This window comes from Somniosus microcephalus, chromosome 2, assembly GCF_052327205.1.
Source record: "Somniosus microcephalus isolate GS21.2 chromosome 2, FLI_Smic_1.0, whole genome shotgun sequence".
NCBI classification, from domain to species: domain Eukaryota; kingdom Metazoa; phylum Chordata; class Chondrichthyes; order Squaliformes; family Somniosidae; genus Somniosus; species Somniosus microcephalus.
Genome location: NC_140988.1, coordinates 299,033,682 through 299,060,737, shown reverse-complemented (window position 1 = coordinate 299,060,737; position 27,056 = coordinate 299,033,682). Strand labels below are relative to the sequence as shown.

General features: G+C 42.1%; 1 protein-coding gene across 1 annotated transcript; it reads left to right on the top strand.

The window, feature by feature from the left end:
* Positions 1–1,118: 1,118 nt before the first annotated feature.
* On the top strand, positions 1,119–26,732 carry tfpil (tissue factor pathway inhibitor-like). Its single transcript, XM_085973493.1, has 6 exons — positions 1,119–1,301; positions 13,000–13,203; positions 15,407–15,568; positions 19,426–19,488; positions 21,696–21,774; positions 24,689–26,732. The coding sequence occupies exons 1-6, from the start codon at positions 1,229–1,231 to the stop codon at positions 24,747–24,749; spliced, it is 642 nt and encodes a 213-aa protein (XP_085829619.1). The 5' UTR covers positions 1,119–1,228; the 3' UTR covers positions 24,750–26,732.
* The last annotated feature ends 324 nt before the right edge of the window (positions 26,733–27,056 follow it).

Genomic DNA, 27,056 nt, shown 5'->3' with positions numbered 1-27,056 from the left:
CAGCCCTTTGTATTCTGGACCGGTCGACCACTCGAGGCAGACCTTCATTCTTTTGTTAATAAAAGCCTTTAGTTACTCTCTTAACTCTCAGTCTTTTATGAGTAATTGATAGCGCATCAAAGGCAAAATTCAGGACTATAATATAATTGGGATTGAAGTCTTGAACACGCAGAAACTGTACAATGTTTTGCTCAGACTGCACCTTGAGTACTGTGTCCAGTTGTGGTCCCTGAGAAACAAGGGAGAGACATTCAAGTTCTGAGGCAGTGTGGAGAAAAGCCATAAGTCTGATCCCTAATGTTAGGCTCTGAGTTATAAGGAAAGCTCAGCCTGAAAAAAAGGTGTCTGTGAAATGACCTGCTAGAGGTATATGAGATAGTTAAGGAAATGGAAAAGGTTAATCTGGAATACTATTTTAAATTAGGACAAAGGGACACAGGTTCAAACTAATAAGAGGTGACTTTAGGACTGATATCAGGAGGTTCATCTGCATGCAGAGAGTGAATAACACTTGCAATCCAATTTTGGGCAAAGTAGTGAGGCAAAAACATTTAAGGAAGAACTAGATGTAGCAATGGGTTGGAGTATTACGTTGTTCAGGATGGATAAATTAAGATGGTCTGGAAGGCCTTCCTTATCCACAAATATGGTATGATCATGTGAAACTAATAAAATAATTATGAGAAATACAATTGTATTTTGGATAACTAACTTTATTTGTGTTAGTCATGTAATGACTAATGGTGCACTAAAACAGTGCACCGAAACCGGCTTACGTGTTTTAGTGCAGACAGGACGATGACAAAACTAATGGTTTGCGGTGGTCTTTTTTCTACCAGCACCAGAAATTCAGACTCACATTGGGGCTGTTACACAACACTTTCGAGTCTGCATTTCAGCGGATGTTGGTGCTGCACCTAGGTTACAAAGGTGTAGTATATAACAGGGGTAAAAGTTTAACTTGCGAGTGACTCCAAACCGCTCAGATCAATAGTTGCTTGGTTACCATCTGTATGCTCGTCATACATCAATTTTATTGCTAGAGAGTCCAAAGGGTTGGTTTTGTTGAAACTGTCATTAAATCATAAAATATGTTATAAAGTCGATAGGTTAAAGGCAGTTAGCAAATTGTGTACAAGTATTCGTGGATAAGTTACACCATTGAGCGCACAGCCTCTGCTCAAGTTCTTGCCAATTTGTATTCCAGCTGAGATTCCAAAGCGCAAAGATGAGGAGAATAGCTTTATATTTGGGAATCTGCATTGCCGCTTTTAATTTGAGTGTTATGGCTGAAGTTAAAAGTAAGTAAATGTGTTATTTTATATTTTTTATATATATGGTTTCATTAGAGCAATAATGTAACTTTTTAAAGATAAACTCATTTTTCAATTTAAAAATTTACAGTTTATGTAAGTTACCACTTCAGCCATGATACTTACCTCTTTATTCAATGATTTGCCAGGCCATACAATTATAATTCAAATCAAATTATTCACAACTTAATAATAAAATAATAATACTTGTATTTATGTAAAGCCTTATAATATCTCAATGTGCTGCACACTATGAATTACTGTTGGGCTGCAGTGAATGTTGCTATGCAGGCAATGTGCGTACTTGAAGAACATTACACAAATCTGTAATGGCGGACGCATGCTAGCCATCTGTAAGAAGGCAGCTGTAGCAGTGGAGCTTGTTCATTTGAGGAGTGCCTAAGGGCTGTGTGAGCAATATTTGTGTTATTGTGTTTTTCTTATATAACAAAAGATATATTCTTGTTAGTAATTTGATAGGTAGAATCAACACTTAATAAAACAGATTATCTGGTCATTATCTCATTGCTGTTTGTGGGGGCTTGCTGTGCACAAATTGGCTGCCATGTTTCCTACATTACAACAATGACTACACTTCAAAAGTACTTTATTGGTTGTAACGCGCTTTGCGACATCCTGAGGTTGTGAAAGGTGCTATATAAATGCAAGCTCTTTTTTTTCTTTTTAGATGGCACTTAAAAATAAAGCCGAAGTATATGTTAAATCACTAAATAAATTACAATTAAACTTGCAACTATGTGTAGAAAATAACAATACAATAAATGGTAATTAATCTTCTCTTAGCCAGTTAACCAATTCCCAGACATCTAGACAAAGTACTATTCCTGATAAAATGCTGCCTGGTGTTTAAACAGAGTTATCCAACCCTAGAATAAAGGCAAGAATCAGATTTGATTCATGAAATAAAATGAAAATTCTGTACTTTGCTACTTCTATGGATCTAAGAAGTGAAAGATTGGCTTAACCTTCACTTAATAAGAGATTAAGTAAGTTATGATAAATTATGAAGGGTTTTGATAAAGATTAATTCTTCTGGGAGGGTAGTCGATAATGAAGGATCATCCATTTTAAACTGTCACTATCGGACCAAATATCCGCTCCATCACCAAGACCGCCTGCTTCCACCTCCGTAATACTGCCCAACTCCGCCCCTGCCTCAGCTCATTTGCTGCTGAAACCTTCATCCATGCCTTTGTTGTCTCTAGACTCGACTATTCCAATGTTCTGCTGGCCGGCCTCCCATCTTCCACCCTCCATAAACTTCAGCTCATCCAAAACTCTGCTGCCTGTATTCTAATTCGTTCCAAATCCCGTTCAGCCATCACCCCAGTGCTCGCTGACCGACATTGGCTCCCGGTCTGGCAACACTTTGATTTTAAAATTCTCATCACTCCATGACACTACATGTTGGGGCTCTGCCCAACATGTAACCCTCAGACATTTGGAGCTTTTAAATTAAATATTTTAATTAAAATAAGAAACACAACTCTATATTTTTTTTAAATGCGAACAATCAGCTTTCATTTTAAATTTTTTTGGCCTCAGTTAAACACAGAGGCACAATGTAATGAAATTATACAGAATGGTAAGGTGCAGTTCATCGCTGTCTTTCTCCACCATAGAAGTTTACAGCACAGTAGGAGGCTATTCAGCTAATCTTGTCTGTGTCATCTCTTTGCAAGAGCAATCAAAAACTAATCCCGTGGCAATGCCCTCCAATCCCCTATAGCTGTGTATCCTCCTCTGCGCCAAATACTTATACATTATTTTGCTATCGTACTTATTCAACTTTTTCTTAAAAGAAACAATGGCTTCTGTCTCAACAGTTTCCTGTGGCAAAGCATTCCATGCTCCGACAGCTCTCTGTATAAATAATTTTCTCCTAACCTTTTTCCTCACTCTCTTAGTCAGAATTTTAAATTGGTCAATCCTCGCTGTTGGTTTCCTAATCATAGTCTTTTGATAGTCTTTCATTATTCACTCTTCAAAATTGTTTTGTTGCCGGGCAGTAGACTGGGGGTTGGGGGGGGGGGGGTTGGTGGGGATGGAACAAAGCAGCCACACTTTTTGTTTTTTCTTCCCTCCCTTCAGCTGTCCTTCATTCTACCAGCGCAATTCACACCCCAACTAGAGCCATCCTTTATTCCTTAACCTGCCCCATTTCCACTTCCCCTTGCCTTGAATATCTCTTAATGTCTCTCAATGTCTCTTAATCTCTCCTGCTTTCTATCCTATCACTGACCTTCCCTTTTGTTCTTTCATCCCCTCCCCCTTTTCCCAGCCCCCAAACTTGCTTTCCATTTCCTGCTTTTTTTTTCCAGTTCTGACGAAACATGGTGGCATAGTGGTTAGCACTGTTGCCTCACAGCGCCAGGGACCCGGGTTCGAATCCGGCCTCGGGTGACTGTCTGTGTGGAGTTTGCACATTCTCCCCGTGTTTGCGTGGGTTTCCTCCGGGTGCTCCGGTTTCCTCCCACAGTCCAAAGATGTGCGGGTTAGGATGATTGGCTATGATAAATTGACCCTTAGTGTTAGGGGGATTAAATACGTGGGGTTACGGGGATAGGGTGGGATATGTGTTGGTGTAGGGGTTACGGGGATCGGATGGGATATGTGTCGGTGCAGGCTCGATGGGCCGAAATGGCCTCTATCTGCACTGTGGGGTTTCTGTGAATCTGTGAATTCTGTGAATCTGTGAAAGGTCATCGACCTGAAACGTTAACTCTGTTTCTCTCTCCACCGATGCTGCCTGGCCTGCTGAGTATTTCCAGCATTTCCTGTTGTTATTTTGGATTTCCAGCATCCGCAGTATTTTGCTATCATCCAGTCACCTTATCAGAGAGGAAGGGCGAGAATATTGTGGTTGAGTCAAACCAGTCTGTTCCTGTGTATGTCTTTCACCCAGTCTCATAGTAGCATTAGAAGAAATTTTGGGGTAGGTCGCCTGCTCATCCTCTTGGCCAGCATGCACATTGTACATATCAAATAAGAGGGGAAAGAAAGAGCCTTACTCTCATAACAAAAAAATCTTCTTGGAATGGTTGAAGTGCAGTAATAAGTATTTATATTGTTACAGGTGGTTTTAAAGTCAATGTTAGTCTAAATGTTTACTAACTGCTAAAAAAGAAATGAAACATTTGTGGTCTGTTGTTTCTATTCCTACTTTTTTCTCAAACCTATTATAAAATTAAGAATCTAAAAAAAACACCAGCTCCATGTAAAATCAGGAGTGTTAGCAGGAAAGGAAAGCTAAATGCTGCCACAGAGAGGATGAATGTTGCATGTGCACCAGCATTCCATTATTTTCAGTGGAGCAAAAAAATGGGGAAACAAATCCTTTCTCTGATTGGCTCACTTCTTTTGAAAAAGTACTTCACTATTTCTTTTTAATCATTTCTAAAATAACTTTCTGGATATGATTAAATTGGATCTAATATTTTTAAAAATCACTGCTTTGTTAGCTTTGAATTATTTGAGGGCTGAAATTTATCTTGTCTACATTTTTACAAAAAAAAGTTGACACACCTACACAACAGAATCGACAGGAGGAATTTCATCTCTCTAATCACTTTGGAAAATTCTTTGATAAAATATTAATGATATTAAAGGTTTTAGGTGGGTAAAACAAACCTTTGGTGGTGCACTTGTTCCAAGGGGTAAAAGGGATAATCCAAGCTTTGTGTGAGAAAGACTGCTTTTTGTCTTGTGTTAGGTAAAGAGGACCAACACCCTTGCAAAATTGTTGGCCAGAGCATAGAAACTGTGTGGAGGGAGTGAGGGTACAGCAAGTTTGGACTATCATTTCAAGGACCTGGTTTTGAAAATAACTCAGACTGATGAGACGTAATCTAATTTATTTGATCGCTGTAAGAGTCCTTGGGATAGATCTTGACTGGGGGGGGGGGCGGTAGTCCATACTGAGGAGGACTGCAACAAATTACAAGAAGACAGTGGCCTGGACTTTACGGGGCCAATGATGGTGCATGCACAGCGTCGCAGGCATGTGCGAAAACCTAGAACTTGCGAGCTGTCAAGTTTCTCCTTGACAGATAGTTCGCATGCGCCCCCAAAACACTTCCGCTAGCGCAGAGTTGGGCTATTTGCCCAACTACTGCCCAGTGAATGCCCACGAAACCCTTACACCCGGATTTTTTTTTTCTGGTTGGAGGCGTACTCTTCTGGTACACCTCCGACCACAAATAAACTTGCAGAATGTGCATAATATAATTGTCAAATGAATTTCAACATAAGGGATTAGGCAGTAATAATAGGGGATTTCAACTACCCTAATATTAACTGGGATAGAATCAGTGTAAAAGGTGTAGAGGGTGCAGAATTCTTAAAATGCATTCAGGAGAACTTTTTTAGCCAGTACGTAGCAAGCCCAACAAGAGAGGGGGCGGTTCTAGAGTTAGTTTTATGGATTGAAGCTGGGCAGTTGGAAGGGGTATCAGTGGGAGAGCATTTTGGAGGTCGTGATCATAATTCAGTTAGATTTAGCGTAGTTATGGAAAAGGACAAAGATAGACCAGGAGTTAAAGTTCTCAATTGGGGAAAGGCCGATTATACTAAGCTGAAAAGTGATTTAGCAAATGTGGACTGGAGACAGAAACTTGAAAGTAAATCAGTGTCAAAGTAGTGGAAGGCACTCAAGGAATAAATAATGAGAGTTCAGAGCAAATATGTTCCCACAAATCTAGAGCCCCCTGGATGTCAAAGGGTATGCAGGGTAGGATAAGGCAAAAAAGGGAAGCTTATGTCAGATACCGAGAGCCTAATACTGCAGAAAGCCTAGAGGAGTATAGAAAGTGCAGGGGTAAAATTAAAAAGGAAATTAGGAAAGCAAAGAGAGGGCACGAAAAAATATTGGTAAGTAAAATCAAGGAATACCCAAAGATGTTTTATAAATACATAAAGAGCAAGAGGATAACAAAGGAGAGTCGGGCCTATTAGTGGCCAAGAAAAGGTAACCTGTGTGTTGAGGCGCAAGACGTGGTTATGGTACTTATTGAATACTTTGCGTTCAACTTCACAAAAGATGCCGACATTGTAGTTAAGGAGGAGGAATGTGAAATATTAGATGAGATAAACATAGTGAGAGAGGAAATATTAAGGGGTTTAGCACCTTTGAAAGTAGATAAAATTACCAGGCCCAGGTGAAATGTATCCCAGGCTGTTAAGAGAAGCAAGAGAGGAAATAGCAGAGGTTCTGACCATCATTTTCCAATCCTCTCTGGCTATAGGTGTGGTGTCGGAGGACTGGAGGCCTGCTAATGTTGTTCCATTGTTTAAAAAGAGAGAAAGGGATAGACCGAGTAATTACAGGCTAGTCAGCCTAACCTCGGTGGTGGGCAAATTGTTGGAAAAAATTCCAAGGGACACTATTAATTGTCATTTAGAAAGGCATGGATTAATCAAGGACAGTCAGCATGGGAAAGTTGTGTCTGACTAACTTGATTGAATTTTTTGAGGAGGTAACAAGGTAGGGTCGATGAGGGTAGGGCATTTAATATAGTTTACATGGATTGTAGCAAGGCTTTTGACAAGGTCCCACATAGCAGACTGGTCAGAAAAGTAAAAGCCCATGGGATACAAGGGAAAATGGTAAGTTGGATCCAAAATTGTCTCAGTGGCAGGAAGCAAAGGGTAATGGTGGACGGGTGTTTTTATGAATGGAAGACAATTTCCAGTGGGGTTCCGCAGGGCTCATTACTAGGTCTCTTGCTTTTTGTGGTATCCATCAATGATTTAGACTTGAATGTAGGGGGCATGATTAAGAACTTTGCAGATGATACAAAAATTGGCCGTGTGGTTGATAGTGAGAAAGAAAACTGTAGACTGCAGGAAGATATCAATGGACTGGTCAGGTGGGCAGAAAAGTGGCAAATGGAATTCAATTCAGAGAAGTGTGAGATAATGCATTTGGAGAGGGCCAACCAGGCAAGGGAATACACAATAAATGGTAGGACACTGAAAAGTGTAGAGGGACAGAGGGACCTTGGAGTGCATGTCCACAGAGCCCTGAAGGTAGCAGGACAGGTAGATAAGTTGGTTAAGAAGGCATACAGAATGCTTGCCTTTATTAGCCAAGGCATAGAATATAATAGCTGGGGGGGTTATGCTTGAAATATATAAAACACTAGTTAGGCCACAGCTAGAGTACTGTGTATAGTGCTGGTCACCACATTACAGGAAGGATGTGATTGCACTAGAGAGGGTACAAAGGAGATTTATGAGGATGTTGCCAGGACTAGAGAATTTTAGCTGTGAGGAAAGATTGGCTAGGCTGGGATTGTTTTCTTTGGAACAGAGGAGGCTGAGGGGAGACTTAATTGATGTGCATAAAATTATGAGGGGCCTAGATAGAGTGGATAGGAAGGACTTTTTTTCCTTAGCAGAGAGGTCAATAAACAGGGGGCATACATTTAAAGTAATTGGTAGAAGGATTAAAGGGGAGTTGAGGAGAACTTTTTCACCCAGAGGGTGATGGGGGTCTGGAACTCACTGCCTGAAAGGGTGGTAGAGGCAGAAACTCTCATCACATTTAAAAAGTACTTGGATAGGCACTTGAAGTGCCGTAACCTACAAGGGTACGGACCACAAGCTGGAAAGTGGGATTAGACTGGATAACTCTTTTTCGGCCGGCACAGAGACAATGGGTGGAATGGCCTCTTTCTGTGCTGTAAATTTCTATGATTCTAAGATTCTATAATTCTATGAACACAGATAAATGTGAGGTATTACATTCTGGTAAGAAAAATAGGGAGGTCACATATTACTTGGAAAATAAGAATCAAACTGGGGTAGAGGGGCAAAGGGATCTGGGAGTACAAATTCACAAATCACTAAAAGTAACAACGTACGTTAATAAGACCATTTTAAAAAAGCAAACCAAGCAAAATTGAAAAGTAATTGCTAAACTTGTATCGAACCTTGATTAGACCACACTTGGAGTATTGTGTACAGTTCTGGTCGCCATATTATAAAAAGGATATAGAGGCACTGGAAAGAATGCAAAACAGATTTACAAGGATGATACCCGAAATGCGAGGTTATACCTGTCAGTAAAGGATGAACAGGCTGGGTCAATTCTCTCTTGAAAAGAGAAGGTGAGGGGTGACCTAATAGAGGTCTTTAAAATTATGAAAGGTTTTGATAGAGTGGATACAGAGAGAGTGTTTCCACTTGTGGGGAAGAGCAAAACTAGAGGCCATCAATATAAGATAGTCAGCAAGAAAGAGTGTGGTGAGAATGTGGAACTCGCTACCACAAGGAGTGATTGAGGCGAATAGTATAGATGCATTTAAGGAGAGGCCAGATAAGCATATGAAAGAGAATGAAATAGAGGGTTATGCTGTTAAAGTTAGATGGATTGGAGGAGGCTCGAGTGGAGCATAAATGCCGGTATGCACTGGTTGGGCCGAATGGCCTGTTTCTGTGCTGTATATTCCATGCAATTCTATGTAATTCTATTACCCCATCCCCTTCCTCATGGTTCAGTAGGTAGTACATTTCAGGTTGCATTTACAAAGCACATGTTACTTGCAAAGTGACTGGTGAACTCCTTGTAGTCTGTTCTGTGTATGTTCACACATGAAGAGAAGCTACTTTGCAAGATACAGGGTACTTGGCACCTGTGGAACCATACTCCAGCATGAGTTTCTGAACCTTCAAAAGAGGAGGGGGAAAGAAGTGGTAGACCCACAACTAGATGACAAAAGGGAAGTTCTGGCCTTGATGAAATACTTCGCTACAAAGCTTTCTGCCCCCAAAAGCCAAACTAAAGGAACAAAAACAATAATTAAATATTTGTGTCTACTGCATTCATGTTAGAGTTCAAACATAGCACCAATGCATACACTGAGTGATTGTATAATTATGAGTGTATTTTATGAACTACGCAAATGACTCTGAGCCCTAATTCCCAACATGTGGTTCTGTCATGTGAAACTCTATCTAATAAATACACATAAATGAGGTTGCTTGGCAAAAAGAGACTGGAATTAGAACAAATCAATTCAGCATAATTTCTTTCTCTATCGAGGGTGGAAATTCACAATCAGATGAAAAAGAGAATTTATTTTCTTCATTCTTGGGATTTGAAAGAAGCTAGCATGGTCATAGTTACTGTCCATCCAAATTTGCCATGGGAAAAATAAAAAGATTGCATTTATATAGCGCCTTTCACAACCTCAGGACGTCCCAAAGCGCATTACAGCTAATGAAGTAGTTTTGAAGTGTAGTCACTGTTGTAATGTAGGAAACGCGTCAGTTAATTTGTACACAGCAAGATCCCACACAGCCGGGACACTGCCCACTCTTCTTCACTTAGTGCCATGGGATTTGTTATGTCCACCTGAGAGGACAGACTGGGTTTAACATCTCATCTGAACGACAGCACCCCTGACAGTGCAGCACTCCCTCAGTACTGCATTGAAGTGTTAGCCTAGATTTTGCGCTCAAGTCTCTGGAGTGGGATTTGAACCCTCAGCCGTCTGACTCTGAGGTGAGAGTGCTACCACTGAGCCACAGCTAACACTGTGGGGTGGTGGTGGACCTTCTCCATGAATGATGCAGTCCTTGTTCTGATGGCATTCCCACAATGGTGTTAGAGAAGAAATTCAAGCATATTGACCCAGTGATGCAATTCTGATATATGGCAGGTGGTATTTGATTTGGAGGAAAAGTTGGAGATATCCTTCTCTGTCTTTCTCAGTGGTAGAGATCGCAGGGCAGAAAGGTAACCTTGGTGAGTTGGTGCAGTGCATCCTTTAGATTGTACATACAGCAGCCACAATGCATCAATGATGGAAGGGGTGGAAATTGAGTCCAATCGTGAAGGCCCTCTTCCTTCATCAGAAGATGGGGCCTTTACTGCTGGGACTCTGGATCTACCACGATCTCACACCAACAGTCCCAGGAAGGAAATGGGTCAGAAACCCGAGCCCCATCCCCTCCCACTGGCCTATTCAGGTGGGACCATGGGAAAGAATCCAGCCCCACATTTGTATTACAAAAAAACTAATCAGATACGGTCATGAAGAGTTTCCCAGTTCACAGATACCAGGTCTTCTGGAGGACAAGTAATAAGCAGGACATTGGATGAATACCCAATACTACAAATCAGCAACAAAGTACATTGGGAATTCTATTTTTTTTTCATTTATAGCTCCCTTAGTTCAGTAAAAGTTTCTTCCTTAAGTTTTCAAAAACAAAACATGCATTTATATAGGTCTTTAATGTAGAAAAGCATGCTTCATGGAGACTTAAGGGAAAACAGTCAAAGAAGGAAAAATGAGGCGGGGTTTTGGGGAGAATTACAGAGTGTGGGAGGTGTCTTAAAGCAGTGCCACCAATGGTGGGGGAAAGGGGAAGGATGCACAAGAACCAAGAGTCAGAGGAATGGAAAGTTTGGGTGGCGGAGAGTTGTAGGGCTGGAGGAGGTTACAGAGATAGGGAGCGTCAAGACCGTTGATGGATTTAAATACAAGGATAAGAATTTTAAATTTGAGACATGGGGGACTGGGAATTTAACATAGGTCAGACAGGACAGCAGTGATGGGTGAGCTGGATAGGATAGGATACGGGCAGCAGAGTTTTGGATGAGCTGAAGTTTATGGAGCATGAAGGGTTGGGAGACCAGTCAGGAGATCTTTGGAATAGTTGAGTCTGGAGATCGCAAAGGCATCTGTGAGATTTTCAGCAGACGATGACATGAAGTAGCAGTGGAGACGGGCAATGTTTTTAGGTGGATTTTGTGATGGAGATGACATGGGGTCAGAAACTTAGATTGGTCTTGTACAAGACACTGCTGTTACAAACAGTCTGGTTCAGCATGAAACAGTGACCAGAGAGGGTGATGGAGTAGGTGGCAAGAATTTGTGGAAGATGCTGGCTTCAGTCATCCCAATGTTTAGCTGAAGGAAATTACAGTTCATCCAAAACTGGATGTCAGACAAGTAGTCTTACAGCATAGAGGCAGTGAAGGCTAACTGGTGAAAAGATAGAGCTAGGAATCATTAACCTATAGGTGGAAGCGGACTCCATGGGCAGGATTTTCATTGGGCCATGGAGGCGGGATTGGAGGCGTGTGGGGGGTTAAAATCCCGAAATTGGGGGGCACGAACCCATCCCGCACCCAACCCGCCTCCATGCCAGTTTCAAAGGAGGTGGGTTCCCGACACGCACTGGGACCCGCCTCCCCGAGGCGGGAAGGGGATTAGTGCCAATTAACTGTCTGTTAACAGGTAGTTAACAGGCAGTTTTTAGCCTAATCCCTATTTTTAATGTTGAAGTGTGGGATTCCCTACGGCTCCAAACCACGCCAAGTTAGAGGAGGCAGACCGTCGGGATGAAGGGCTTGGAGGGGTCGAGATGTCCGGTGTTCAGGTGAGTGATGGGTGCATGAGTGCAAAGGTAAGTGTGTTTGGTGTGTGTAAAGTGTTTAAATAAGTTTTACATACCTTTACTTACCTTTACAGCCTTCCTTCCTTCAGGTCTCGGGAGTCCCTCATCTCACCGGCACAGAAAGCAGAATGGCTGCGAGCTGTCAAAAGTTCCAACATTCAGCTTTCTGTTCCGGGGAGATCTCTAAAGCAGCCTGAGAGGAAGGAATTAACCTGGAGTACAGCTTGTCAGTGTTTGACGGCTTCAAACAGCTGTGAAATGCTGATATTTCATCTGTCAAAAGGTCTTGACAGATGAAATGTCAATCTGTGATATCACCTGTTGCCGGGTGGCCCTTAATTGGCCTGCTGAGCCCGCTGGGGGGCTCAACAAGGTCAATCAAGTCAAAATCGCATGGGTTGGCTAGAACTCGATGGCTACAACCCCGAAGGTTGTAGTCCCGCCTCCTACCCGACTCCTCAATGAAAATCCAGCCCCATGTCTGCGGATGATGTTGCCAATGTAAATGAGGTAGAACAAGGGGCCAAGAATAGATCCTTGGGGGATTTTTGTACTGACAATACGAAAGTAGGAAGAGAAGCCATTGCTAGAGATGCTTCGCCTTTGGCTATAATTGGCTAGGTAAGAGTGAACTGGACAAGAGAGGAGAGGCATTTGCAGAGGATGGTATGATCAACCATGTCAAAGGCTGCGGAGTGGTCAAGGAGGAAGCGACTGGATAATGCACCAGAGAATGGCATTGGTGACTTTGGGTTGAGTTGTTTCGATGCTGCAGGAGGGGTGGAAACCTGATTGGAGAGCTTTAAATGGAGAGTTCCTGGAGAGATAGGTCTGATCTGAGGGGCAACAATGTGTTTAAGGACATTGGACAGGAAAGCGAGGTTGGAGATGGGGCAGTAGCTAGTGAGGGCAGATGAGTTGAGGATTTTTTTTGGAGGAGAGTGTGATGACTGTGGTTTTGAAAGGGGGGAGAGGCAGAGCCTGCAGAGGGAACCATTCACAATGTCAGCTAGCAAGCATCAAATTGGGTGGTCAGCAGTATAGAGGGAATGGGTTGAGGGAGCAGAAGTTTGGAAGGGGAATGGGGTGCCTGTGGGAGAAACTAGAGAGAGATGGGATGCAGACCTTTGTTTGAGGCATGATAAGGCACAATATAAGTGCAAATTCTCTCTTTCAATTAGTGTTCATTTGTAACCAAGAAGTGACTAACTGTAGCTGTTTAGTTCCTAACAAAATATTCTATTTTCTCTGACCACAGATGAAGTCTGTATGGAATCAATGCAGGCAGGAGAGAAGACTGATCCTAAATTAGTGAACATTCAATGGTTCTATGAGTCAGATCCCGACCACTGCCAACCATTTGTCTACAATGGGGCAGGAGGCAATAAAAATAGATTTTCGAATGAGACGCACTGTTTGAAAACCTGCTCTAATAATTACTCTGCATTATTTCCAGAGGGAGGTAAGTTCTTCATATACACTAACTGTAAAACATTTTATTTAGATTTGCTATTTTTTAACGTTTACATTTTAAGAGTATAAGTATTCTTATACATTTTAAGACATTATAAGTAAAAAGTTTCTGAATATTTTGGACAGTCTTTTTTTTTAATTAACATAATTTTCCTTAAGATAGTTAAGTCAGAATACAGTTTAATTACTGTAACTATGTATTTTATCAATCTTATCAAAATATTACACGGTTAGAAGGGTAAATAATTTGTGTTGTTTTTCAACTCTGACATCTGAATTATAGATTGTTTGTAAAATAAGTGCCAAAAGTCAAGACTGTTGGGCTGAATTAAAATAGGAAATATATATTCAAAATGTAATGACTGACCTTTGTAAAACAGTATTGTTTTACTGGTCCTGGTCCCAACTAGCCCAAGTACCTGTGGTATTCCCATATCAGAGATGACGACACCAAACAATGAGTTACCGGATTGAGGCTATGTATTAGAGGCACATAAAGCAAATGCAAATAAAAATGGGAAGAAATGTAAAACGGGCTGCCAATTTGCTATCACCCGTTTTACACTATATCTCAAAGTCAAATTACCCCCATTGTGTTTAAAATAGGGTTTTGCGTGAACATAAAATGATTGAAATTTTTTTTACAAAGCTTAGCTTGTTTAAAATTAAAAAAATATATATATACAAGATACTTTGGGGTTGAATTTGATTTAGGTCGTTTCCACGGGTCTATGGACTAAAAATTCGAGTACGCTGAAAACCTGCCGGTAACAGCGCCGGCCAAGGCTAACAGCCGCCCGCCGAGAGAGCGCAGGCAGCACCGGTATTTTGGTGCTGCCTGCTAATTAACATCAGCGTAGCATTGATTTTGTGGTGTAACGCGCTCTTTCCAGCGTTAAGCTCAGCAGGAGGCCGAAGGTCGCGTCTGTCTCCCGCTTGCAGTGAAGGGGAACGGGGAAGAAAGGATTGAACCTGTAGGCCATGTATGGAACAGTTGCCGTACCTGCTACAAAAATAATACCTGCCACCCGATGTTTGGTGATTTTTTTAATAGTTCATGAAATGATTGCATCTGCATTCTCTGTAACACTAATCTTTCCCCAATGGTTACTCTTGAAAGTGTTTAAATGTTAGTAATCGTGCCAGCTTTTAGTGGGTCTTGCATACTCGACACCAAATAATTATTTAATAAATAATTGGTTATGGAATTTTGAATAAATTAATTATAATTCCATAAAATCTTAAGGAGTTGAGTCCAGATTTGCTAGGGGCTGACGTTCTGGTGATGCTCTCATAAAGATAAAAGAGATCTTATTAGAGGTGATCTTCAAACGTTGCAATGGAGTTCCAGGAAATCTGATCCTCTACAGGCAATTTTTTTTTTATTTGCTAGGAATCCGCCGAGGGATTTGCGGTTTTGTACAGGTGTTCAGTTCTGAACTAAAAGCTTGTTCCACAAGGTTTCACCCATTGATTTACTGACCCACAAATCCTGTGGGCCTCCCGGAAAGCCGCCAGAAATTGCAATGCCAGTCCCAGGATTCGCAGAGCTCGTAAAGTTAAAAGGAGCTGTTGAGGTTCCCTGCACCCTTGTTGGAAAGGTAGCTTGTGGTGCCGTGCAGCTGCTAAGAGTAATCCTGGGTCTGTTTTAATGGACAAAAAATTGTAAAGTGCACACCTATAATTTCCCTATACATGCTCCAGTAGGCAGTGCTCCATGCTGGGAATATGAGTTCAGAAAATCAACCTTATTATGTAAATATAATAATGTAAATATAATAGAGGTCCGAGTTAATTATACACATGCATAGGTACCTCATTAGTTCTGGCCTTGAATGTAAATTTTTGTGACATTGGTGTTCATGTACATATAACCTAAAACAAACTTGGAACCACATACCATTCTGTAACTCACTCCCATGCATTTTTACCATAGCATGATGAATATAGATTCTCCACCCCTGCTGCACACGTCAGTGACAGCTATATAAAAAAAATGCTAACAACAGCTTCCACCACCAAAGTTTTCATTTTTGATTATACTTTAAGATCCACTATTCTCTGTTTCTTTTTCTTGTTTATAAACCTGATGACTCAAATAATCCTCAGATTATAGCAAAACAAAACTGGGGGAAGGACCAGGTGAAATTTTTAAATTCAAAAAATGGACATATTTCACTTTTTTTTGGCAGATGCAGCATGCAAACTGCAAAAAGAACGAGGGGATTGCCTTGCCATGATCCTGAGGTGGTACTTTGATGAGAGCAAAGGTGACTGTGAAACATTTCTCTTCAGTGGATGCCACGGTAATGGAAACCAATTTGAAGGCAGGAAGAGCTGTCTGAATCTATGCGGTAAGTACTCATATTTTGACCTTGGCATCTTAAGCTGTTTAGAACATTGTTAAAGCTGGCAATCGCATGCGTATGATTTATGTTCCTACTAAACATTAAAGTGTTCAATTTTCAAAGATAGCATGAGCAGATTAAATTATTTAAACATTTTTAGGGTGTTGTGTACATGCTGTGATTGAATACCAGCAGCTAATTTAATTCAGCTGTGAGTGCTGAACGGTGAATAATGGTTAATGCACAGTAAATTCAAAGAATTGCAGTGGTCCATTAAAACCCTTACAGCCACAGCCACACCCCTCACCTGACAACCACATACAAGCACTTTTCAGCAGGGGGTTATTGGTTGAAGGGGGTTGGGGGTTGAATGTGCAGACATGCTGACATCCCGAGAGAGGTCAGCATGTACTGCTCCCATAGCGCCACTGCCGCTCCCTTGGGGCTGGGCCTCGCCACTTCCACAGATCTGCAGGAGCAAAGATTGCAGAAGATGACTGGCCCCCTTCAAAGCCGATTCATTCAATCCACCAATCTCTCCATTGTGGAGCCCAGAGTCTGCATGGCAGCCGTTTGAGCTTCCACCAAAGCTGCGAAATGAGCTAGCATGGACTCCTATTGTGAGGGGTCGGATGCAGCGTCCCTGCATCTGACCACACTATCCAGGATAGACTGCAGAGTGGTGATGTCATGCGAGATGACACCATGGAGGCTGAATGCAGACTCCTCCACACTCTCAGCTATATACCAAAACTTCTTGTCACACCTTCCAATACAGCTGTTTGTGTGAGGCTAGCAGTTCTTTTCTCATAGCTGGGCCCTCGAAGTCCTCATCTCTGTCAACCTCAGTAGAGGTTGGCAGATGCAGCCCTTCAGCAAAGTCTCTCCTGGGCTGTCCTTACCACCATTAGCTGCTGTGACCCATTGGTAGTGGGTGTTTCTCCACGTGCAGATCCCGCAAGTTCACTATCTAGTCCATGCGGACTGCTAATGCTGGTGCTTGGGAGGAATGGCGCTTCTGATGGCGCAACCTCAGGAGGATTATCCTCCTCCGAGGTCTGTTATTCTGCAGGAGCCTCTTGGTGTTGCGAAGGCCCTAGAAGAAAGAGAACATAGGGTAGAGTTAGGATGGGAGAGAGAAGCTATGCGTGTTCAGATAGTCTGCGAATGCAGGCTAAAGTTGCTAAGCTTGTGACATATGTGCTGAGTTGAATGAAGGGATACAAGTAATAGGCAAACACCCTGCTTGGGTATGCCACCAGTCTCTCCTTCCCTGATGCCCATGACTCTGCCTGAGCCACTGATCTCCAGGACTTCTTGCTCTGTCTATGTGAGGGCAATGATGTTGGGGCTCCTCCGCCCATCATGTTCCTCTGTCTGGCATTATGGGCAAGTCTTGTCCCGCAGAAAGAGTGGGTGAGAGTTAGTGAAGGTAGGTGGAGATGTATGGGGCTTGCGCACATAGTAGGTATGTTAAAAGATCTAGGAGAAGCATCATGGAATGAGGATGGGAAGGTGATGGATGCAAAGTGAAGTGTGTGTGATGTGAAGTGAGGAAGGAGTAGTGAGAGTGGTTGTTGGTTGTCCAAGTGGTAGTAATGTAAGAAGAGAATGTATGTGGTGAAGCGAGGAAAGGAAGAGGCGAGTGTGTTTGGAATGAGCAAGAGAGGTGTTTTAGTGTGCCGTCATGATTGCATATCAAAGGATGTGATGGATGGGAGGTGATAGTTGAGAGTTGTGGGAGATGTGAGAGGAATGTTGTGAGTTGCTGGTGAGAGAGGTGGAGAGGTGAAGAGATGTACTCACCATTGCTACTCTTGTAAGGTCATTAAACCTCTTTCTACATTGAACCCAGATCCTGGAGGTGATGCTGTTGTTGCACACCCTATCAGCTACCTGTGTCCAGGCCTGCTTGATAGTGGCCTTGGGGATGCTGCTACAGATGTTAGGGAAGAGTACCTACCTCATGGTCCTCACTTCCTACATTAGGATCTCTAGAGAGGCATCAAGAAAGCAGGGAGCAACCCTTTGACTTATCTCTGCAGCCAATAAGCCTTCCACAGTCATTTAGTCACTTTAAGAGTTGTATCTCCGCTTTACAGTTAGGAAACATACCAGAAATTGCGCACATCATGTGGGCAGGCTGCCCAATTCTACAGGCAATCAAATATTAATGAGGCCCAGAAGTTAAAATGGTCTGGGCCTCTAGCCGACAATATCATGGGGGTTTACTGCCTGCCCAACCCTGCCCCCTACTCAATTCCCGCCATAAGGTAAAATCGGGACTACTGAGCTTATACAAAACACAAATACTTTGAGTCGATGTGAAGTTATGCTAAAACGCTGTATCATCAAATAAAACTTAGAAGATTCTGAGGGGGCTTGACAGGGTAGATGCAGGGAGGATGTTTCCCCTCGTGGGGGAATCTAGAACTAGGGGGCACAGTTTCAGGATATGGGGTTGCCCATTTAAAACGGAGATGAGGAGGAACTTCTTCTCTCAGAGGGCCGTGAATCTTTGGAATTCTCTACCCAGAGAGCTGTGGAGGCGGAGTCATTGAATATATTCAAGGCGGAGATAGACAGATATTTGAGCTACAGGGGAGTCCAGGGATATGGGGAGAGAGCGGGAAAGTGGTGTTGAGGCCAAGATCAGATCAACCATGATCTTATTGAATGGCAGAGCAGGCTCAAGGGGCCGAATGGCCGACTCCTGCTCCTATTTCTTATAAACTTCATAGACTTTATTGATCTATATATGCCTTTTTTCAAAAAGGATCAAAAATCACAAAATACTATGCACCTTCACCTCTGCTGTTGTAGGTTTTTGTAAACCAAGTACTTATTAATTTTATTCCCTTCCTGTGGGGGAATGCCTAGCCTCTGCTCACCACCAAGGTATGGCTGAAATTCAAGACACACAGTCCAGGCAATGACAGGCATGACCAACTTCCCTCTTTGTAAATTTTATCCAGGAGTCGAAACAGTTTTGGCCATTTTATACTGTTTGGTTAAGGTGTGGTGTACAACTGATTACTCAAATTGGGCAGAACTTATCATTTTGTGTATTGTATGATAGAAATGCCCTCGTTATTTTATGTGAGTTAATAACATCTGGAATTTGGAACTGATGGAGTTATTTTTGTATTAAGTCTATTTATCTTTACTAAATGAAAGCCACTAGGTGTCTCTACAGATTAGAGTTAAAAGCCTATGTCGTAACATGATTGAAAAAATATCAGGTCAATTTTCCTCTTCCCCGCACCCAGGAAATCAACATTCCCCAGGGGCAGGGAAGAGGAAAATGGGGCAAAGACTAGTTGTTTCAGATCTCCATCCCATTATGCTGTCTCAGTGCTTCCCCACTGGATGTAACTGAGTCTGTGCCTGTAGTTGCTATTATAATGAGGTGAGGAGGTGGGAAAGGGAGGTCCTGACCTCTGACCTCATTCTTCCTCCAGTTCTGAGGTTTGGACACCTCAGCCAGGCGGGGCAGGTCGAGGCCTCCTGAAGATTCTTGGCACAATGGCTTGTTCCTTGGACCCCTGTGGACCGCCATGGACCACAGGATCTGCCGGGGTCTCAAGGGCGAGCTGAAGATTTCTTAGGCAAGTGTATAGCTTTCTTCTTGCCCCACCACCAGGTCAATCCCAAGGTCTCGGGATCTACAGGGGTTGCAGCTCTCCAGCAGCTGCCGACTGTGGTGAGCAGAAGTGTAGCTGCAGGGCCTCTCAGGGCTTAGTGCCACACAATGTGTTACTAAGTCATGCTGATCAAAAGGCTCCAGGTACGGTGGTGCTGAGCTGGTTAATCTCAGAATTTACATGTGCACTTACTATTGAAATTAATATTTATTTCCTTAGCTCCAAGTGGGCATGGGCGACGCTCTGGAGAAGAAGAAATTGAAACTCCACAAAGAGATGAAGGTATTGTTACTTAAACTGAAAAATATTCGTAGTAGTTTTGAAATGTATCATTCCGGTGATGGGATCAGAGGAATCCACAATTTTGTTCAGAGCAAAAGAAGCAGAACAGGCAGGATTTCTGGGGTGAGTGACAACATCCCGCCAGCCCACCTCCTCTTCAGCAAGGTGGGGTGGGGGGAGGAAGGGAGGAGGAGCCCGGTGCAGGAAGTGCCAGTGCCTACTTCCCTGGGAATTTTTTTAAGTTAAAAAAGGGGCAGTGACTTGCCAGAATCAGATTCCTTCCCAAATTCCAAGTCCTCCACCCAACTTAAATCACTGTAGCACCCTCCCTCCCAGTCAATGAGGTTCAGAGCTGTTATCTTGGTAAAACTTATGAGAATACAACTTCCCTAAGAATTTATGAGTAAAAGAATAAAGGTTGTAAATAATTCAGATCAATCATTGGAATTGAGCAAAGAATCCCGTACAAACTTCCATACAAAATTCAAAACCGGGTGTGATTTGGGTGTTGCGTTCCTGTGTAGCCTTGTTCTCACATTATTTTTACTCAAAAAAAGTATACAGAATATTACAGATTTTTTGCAACAAAATTACAAAATAACAATATATTTTTATTAAAACTAACTGGACTACTCCCCAGTAACTACTTCTCCCTTTCTGACCAGGATGGCTGAGTAGTTACGGTGTTGGACTTAAGATCCAATGAATAGATTCACCAGAATGATACTGGGACTAAAAGGGATAAATTATGAGGACAGGTTGCATAAACTTGCTGTCTATTCATTTGAGTATAGAAGATTGAGGGGTGATCTAATCGAGGTGTTAAAAGGATAATAGGATTCGAATGGGTAGATAAAAAGAAACTATTTCCTCTGTTGGGGAATCCAGAACAAGGGGGCATAAACTTAAAATTAGAGCTAGGTCATTCAGGAGTGAAATCAGGAAGTACATCTTCACACAAAGGGTAGTAGAAATCTGGAACCCTTGCGCCCAGAATGCTGTGGATGTGGGGACAATTGAAGTTTTCAAGACGGAGATCGATAGATTTTTATTGAGTAAGGGTATCAAGGGATATGGAGCAAAGGTGGATAAATGGGCTTGAGGTAAAAATCAGCCATGATCTAATTGAATGGTGGAACAGGCTTGAGAGACTGAATGGCCTACTCCTGTTTCATGTTCCTATGTTTTATTCAGTACAGAAGAATGCCTGCCCTAATTGTTCTTCCCACATGATTCATTAAGAGATAAAAATAAATATGTTGGTTAGTGTAACATAGGATTTTTTTTTCATTCACAGGATGTGGGCATCGCTGGCAAGGCCAGCATTTATTGCCCATCCTTAAAATGGTTGGTCCTTCATTTAAGTAATATTCCCAGCTTGTTTCCCTCACTGGGAGATATCTGTTTTCCTCTTGAAGTTTAATGATGAAACTAATTTTTTTGAAAACAAGGTGGACTATCTGCAGAGTACAATGAAGCTCAGCCAATGCTGACACATTCCCTGCCACTCACACGTGCACAGCTGTGAGATGTCCTCTTGTCCTTCTACTGTGATGTTATGGCAGTTGCTAAATGCTTTACTCCACAGTTAATTGATTATGTTATTTGGTCATTTTATCTTCTCATTTTTAAATTACTTTTTTACATCTCATAAAGAGGGCTGACCTTTCTTAAGGCATTCCTCCCCAATAAGAAATGGTAACTGTGAAAATCAACACCAGACTTCTGTTCCCTTTAAAGAAAGACTTGCATTTATGTAGCACCTTTCACCACCTCAGTGCTTTACAGCCAATGAAGTACTTTTGAAGTGTAGTCACTGTAGTAATGTAGGAAACGTGGCAGACTGGCGGCTAAATTGCACACATTAAGGTCTCACAAGCAGCAATGTGATAATGACCAGGGAACCTGTTTTTTAGTAATGTTGGTTGAGGCATAAATGTTGGTCAGGATACTGGGGAAAATGCCCCTGCCCTTCTTCGAAATGGGACCTTTTATGTCCACCTGAGGGGGCAGGCGGGGTTTATGACTCATCCGAAAAACTCCCTCAGTTTGATTCAATTTTGTTTTATTTGCCTTCTTTCTTCCTGTAGTAATTTTTACATCTATCAATAAGCAAAAGGGGAATTTGTGTGGTGATTTCTTTTGTGCCTCACTGATGATACAGTGGTGGAAATAACTCCTTAAACTTGTGTCATTTCACTTTCCAGGTGATACTGTTGCAATTGTGTTTGGATGTCTTTTTGGTATTGCTGTCATTGGCTCTGTGACTGTATTTGTGATTCAGAGGTATGTCAATCTGATTCAGACCTAATAACATCAATTATGTGTAAATACTTGAGCAGTTAAAAATACATATTGTTTAACCGTTCTAGAAATAGCAATTATGGAGGGCTGTGTTGGCTGGAATTCCTTGCATTCCAATATGCCTAATTACCTCAGCTGCCTCTGGGCAAGATTAATTCGTTAAATAATAAATGTGTAAGAAAACATGGAATGAGAAAAGATTATTTGCACATGGGGGAGTAAAATGGAGAGGGGTGGGGGGTTGGGGGGGGGGGGGGTGGTAAAGTGAGTGCAAGAGGCCCAGCAGGGGATGAAAATTTGACCGATCCTGAAAACACCAAGGTGGAGAAATTCAACTTCAACTTGAAATTTATTAAATTTATAACTTTTGGGAGACAGCTCTTCACTTGCATATATCCAGGCAGGCACAGAGCACTTTCCTAAACATGAGACTTAAAGTTAGTCGGACAGGAGCGAGGCAACGTAAACAGGGTTCTGTCAAGGCTGACAAGACTGTCACTGACCTCATCTCCTCTGGAGATTTTCCCTCTACAGCCACCAACCTCATAGTTCCCCAACCCCACACAGCCCGCTTCTACCTCCTTTCCAAGATCCACAAACAGGACTGCCCTGGTAGACCCATCGTTTCAGCCTGTTCTTGCCCCACAGAACTTATCTCTTCCTATCTCGACTCTATCTTTTCTCCCCCTGTCCAGTCTCTTCCCGCCTACATCCGCGACTCTTCGGACACCCTCCACCACTTTAACAGTTTCCAGTTTCCTGGCCCCAACCGCCTCCTTTTCACCATGGACATACAATCCCTCTACACCTCCATCCCCCACCAGGATGGCCTGAGGGCGCTCCGCTTCTTCCTTGAACAGAGGCCCAACTAGTCCCCATCCACCAGAACAGAGGCCCAACCAGTCCCCATCCACCACCATCCTCCTCCACCTGGCTGAACTTGTTCTCACATTGAACAACTTCTCCTTTGACTCCACTCATTTCTTCCAAATTAAAGGTGTTGCTATGGGTACCTGCATGGGTCCTAGCTATGCCTGCCTTTTCGTGGGATATGTGGAACACTCTTTGTTCCAGTCCTACTCGGGTCCTCTCCCTCACCTCTTTGACTGTATTGGTGCCATTTCCTGCTCTCGCCCTGAACTAGACAATTTCATTCACTTTGCCTCCAATTTCCACCTTTCCCTCACCTTCACATGGTCCATCTTCGACTCTTCCCTTCCCTTCCTCGACTTTTCCGTCTCCATCTCTGGGGATAGGTTATTGACCAACATTCACTACAAGCCCACTGACTCCCACAGCTACCTGGACTACACTTCCTCCCACCCCACCTCCTGTAAGGACTCTATTCCATTCTCCCAGTTTCTCCATCTCCGTCGCATCTGCTCCGACGATGCCACCTTCCACACCAGTGCTTCTGACATGTCTTCCTTTTTCCTCAACTGAGGCTTCCTCTCTACCGTGGTTGACACGGCCCTCGACCGGGTCCGTTCTATCTCCCGCACTTCTGCCCTCACCCCTGCCCCTTCCTCCCTGAACCACGATAGGGTTCCCCTTGTCCTCACCTTTCACCCCACCAGCCTCCACATTCAACGGATCATCCTCCGTCATTTCCGCCACCTCTAACGTGATCCCACCACCAAACGCATCTTCCCCTCCCCTCCCCTCCCCTTTCAGCATTCTGTAGGGACTGCTCCCTCCGAGACACCCTAGTCCACTCCTCTATCACCCCCAGCACCCCTTCCCCTTCGCCCGGCACCTTCCTGTGCAAGCGCAGGAGATGCAACACCTGCCCATATACTTCCCCCCTTCCCACTGTCCAGGGCCCCAAACACCCCTTCCAGATGAAACAGTGATTTATTTGCACTTCTTGCAATCTAGTATACTGTATTCGCTGCTCACGATGTGGTCTCCTCTACATTGGGGAGACCAAACACCTCTGTTCAGTCCCTAAGGGGGACCCTGAGCTTCCGGTCGCCTGTCATTTCAATTCACCATTCCATTCCCACTCAGACCTCACCGTCCGCGGCTCTTGCATTGTTCCACGGAAGCTCAGCGTAAACTCAAGGAACAGCACCTCATCTTCCGATTAGGCACTTTACAGCCTTCCGGACTCAATATCAAGTTCAACAATTTAAGATCATAACCTCGGCCCCTATTATATTTTTTATCCACACTTTTGGTTTGTGCCTTTCCCTTTTTTTTTCTCTCCCACATGGCAGCTGTCTTTCACTCTGCCAGCACATTTCACACTTCATCTAGAGCCATCCTTTGTGTCTTTACCTGTCTCACCTTGAATATCTCTTAATGTTTCCTCTTTCATCCCCTCCCCTATTTCCCAGCCCCCAAACTGCCTTTTAATCTTTTCATTTCCTGCCTTTTTTTCTCAGTTCTGACGAAGGGTTTCGACCCGAAACGTTAACTCTGTTTCTCTCTCCACGGATGTTGCCTGGCCTGCTGAGTTTTTCCAGCGTTTTCTGTTGTTATTTCGGATTTCCAGCATCCGCAGTATTTTGCTATCGTATAAACAGGGTTCTGTCTGGCTGGAAACTGAACTGGTAGCTGCAGGGCAAATGCACCCTTAAACGTATGGAAGCGAGTTTAACGATGCAAATCAATATGCGGATTTGATATTCCTTTTTGCGCTACATGTGCCATTATAGAGGTTTTTAATGCATTTGAAATAAACTGGTTAATGACTTTGTTCAAATAACGTAGACAGGAATTTGATGTGAACATGTTAATCAGTGTGCTAAAATTAGAGCTCAGAGGAATTTCAACCCCTTAGTGTTCAAGTTCATAGACAGCATCAGAACTGCTCATTTGAAATGTAACGGTCACTGCCGAGTGTCTATTATTCGGTGTATACGACTCATTAAACATTCCTTCTTTTCATTAGGAAAAAGCATAAAAGCCGGAAAAGCAAATCAAAAGGAACAACAGAAGTAGAGATGCAGTAAAAAAAACCTGCACAATCCACCAAGATCAGGAAGAAATAGCTGTTTCTTGAGGATGTACTGTCATTTGATGGAAAGATTCCTTGAATTTCTTTATTTTAGATAATGATTTTGTACATTGACTTTTTTTAAACCTGGCAAATGCAGAATGTTTTACGTGAAATACTCCATAAATCTACTTAGGCTTCTCTTTCATAAATGCAAAAGATACAATTCATCATTTGTGTTAATACCAGTGGGGAATTCTATTATATTGCTTATATATCTATATATACATATTATATAATATATATATATATATATATATACATACACACATATATATATATATTTATATATATGTAATAAGATGGCTAACTGTACATTGGCTAAGTGAGGAACAAATTGGAACTTGATTACATTTGCTTATATCTGTATTTTTTCCAAACTAAATATGAGGTCTAAAGCTTTGAATTTGACTGTACTTTGATGTTTAAGACTTTTGTGGGGAGAAGAAAATTGTAACCTGGAACTAATTCTTATGGAGAATATTGTTTGACAAAAACATGGCACAAAATACAAAGTGAAGAGCATGTATCCCTATTTATATAGGAGAGTATTCAAATTATGAGCATGTTTAACTAAAATAACTTTAAAAGATCTTTAGCTTTGTGCCATGCATAGAAGTTAACCATAAAGCAATTCTCCAGATATAGTAAGATTGTGAAATAGCCATAATAATAATATATATATGAGCTGTATGATTTAAATCTAAACTGGGTGTGCTATACCTTTGGCTTTTTGGGACATCGTGTGAAAGAAATCATGTCAGTGTATCAATAATGAAACCTGTCTTACACAATACAGTCTTTTATACTGTAGTCATAAGTCAGAGGTTTGTACTGTGTAATACAATCTGATCACTTCTTCCTTGTTGTTACATTAAATAGCATTTCTGTACCTCTTTAAACCGTGTGAACAGACAGGAGCACTGAATTTGATCCTATTGCTTTTGAACATTTAGGCAGAGGAACACGGGCCCAAATTTCAAATATTCAGTGATGCAGCTATAACTCATTGGGTTTATGCATTTATTGGAAATATGCACCAAGCTTCAGCAACTTTACTAATTACTCCTGTTTTATTATAGGAATATGAGAGAGCCTGCCCTCTCCCCCACCCCCAAGTCTACTGCCTTTGAGACTATGTCTGGGAGAGTTCCTGGACTACCTCAGGAGTTCCACCCATTACATCCTCCTTAGGCCCAGTGGAAGTCACACCTGCTGCGAATAGATGTTGGTTCCATGCTCGGCCTTCCCAAGGCTCCAAAAATGTTTCCTCACAAAAAGTTGGGCAGGATCGATTACCTTAAATCTCAGGAAGCTATACAACTTCTGGCCTTAAAGAGACACCACATTCGGCACAGCTCCAATTGAGCAGCAGAATAATGCTTTGTGCATTGTTTAATGTTCCTGTCTTTTTAAAAACAGCATATGCCCGAACCTACCATGAGCAGCACTATGGGAGATCCTCCAGTATATTAAGAAACTGCAACACTATTTCCTAAAATTTGAAAAATCTTCAATTAAGAAGATAGCAGAACAAGAGCTAGGAGGTTGAAATGGTTTTATATATGATGCCATTTCTTAATACGAAGCCTGATATGAGCTCCAAAAATACAAATTCCTTCTGGTTATGTAGACCTAGTGGCTGTAAATAATACACAAGCATAAGGAACATATACAGTAAAATAATTCTGTAAATAGCCTCGTGGTGTTGCACGTTATTTGACAATTGGGCCCTTAAATGTTCTTCCAATATTTAACTAATTCAGTTGTGAATTAGTTCTACACTTGAATGTCAAAATGCAAATGCCATTTAATTTTTAAAGGAATTTAATATTTTGTCAAGCCACAGACTATGATCAGTGTGTTTTTACGAAGAATATTGTGTTGAAAGTGATGTATTTGACATATCAAATTTGAAAATAAAGCTGATGCAACAGTGCCTATTATTCCATAAGCCATCATACTTTGACATATCTTATTCTGTCTTTCTTTCACCATATAGGTTTGACACATTTAGCTGTTGGTTTTGGTCAATATTATTTGTATACGGTTGGTGTATCACGTCATGATTGTATTTAAATTTGTAGTATCATGTTTGGCATTGAAGGACAAAGATCCATATAGGACTCTCCACAGATCACGGTGTATAGCTCTACCACTTTATAAATACCGAGCACAAACATGGTTCAAATCATCTAATAGTAGCACTATATGTCAAAGACTGATTTGTATACTTACTTCTACAAACATCACAGACCTATTA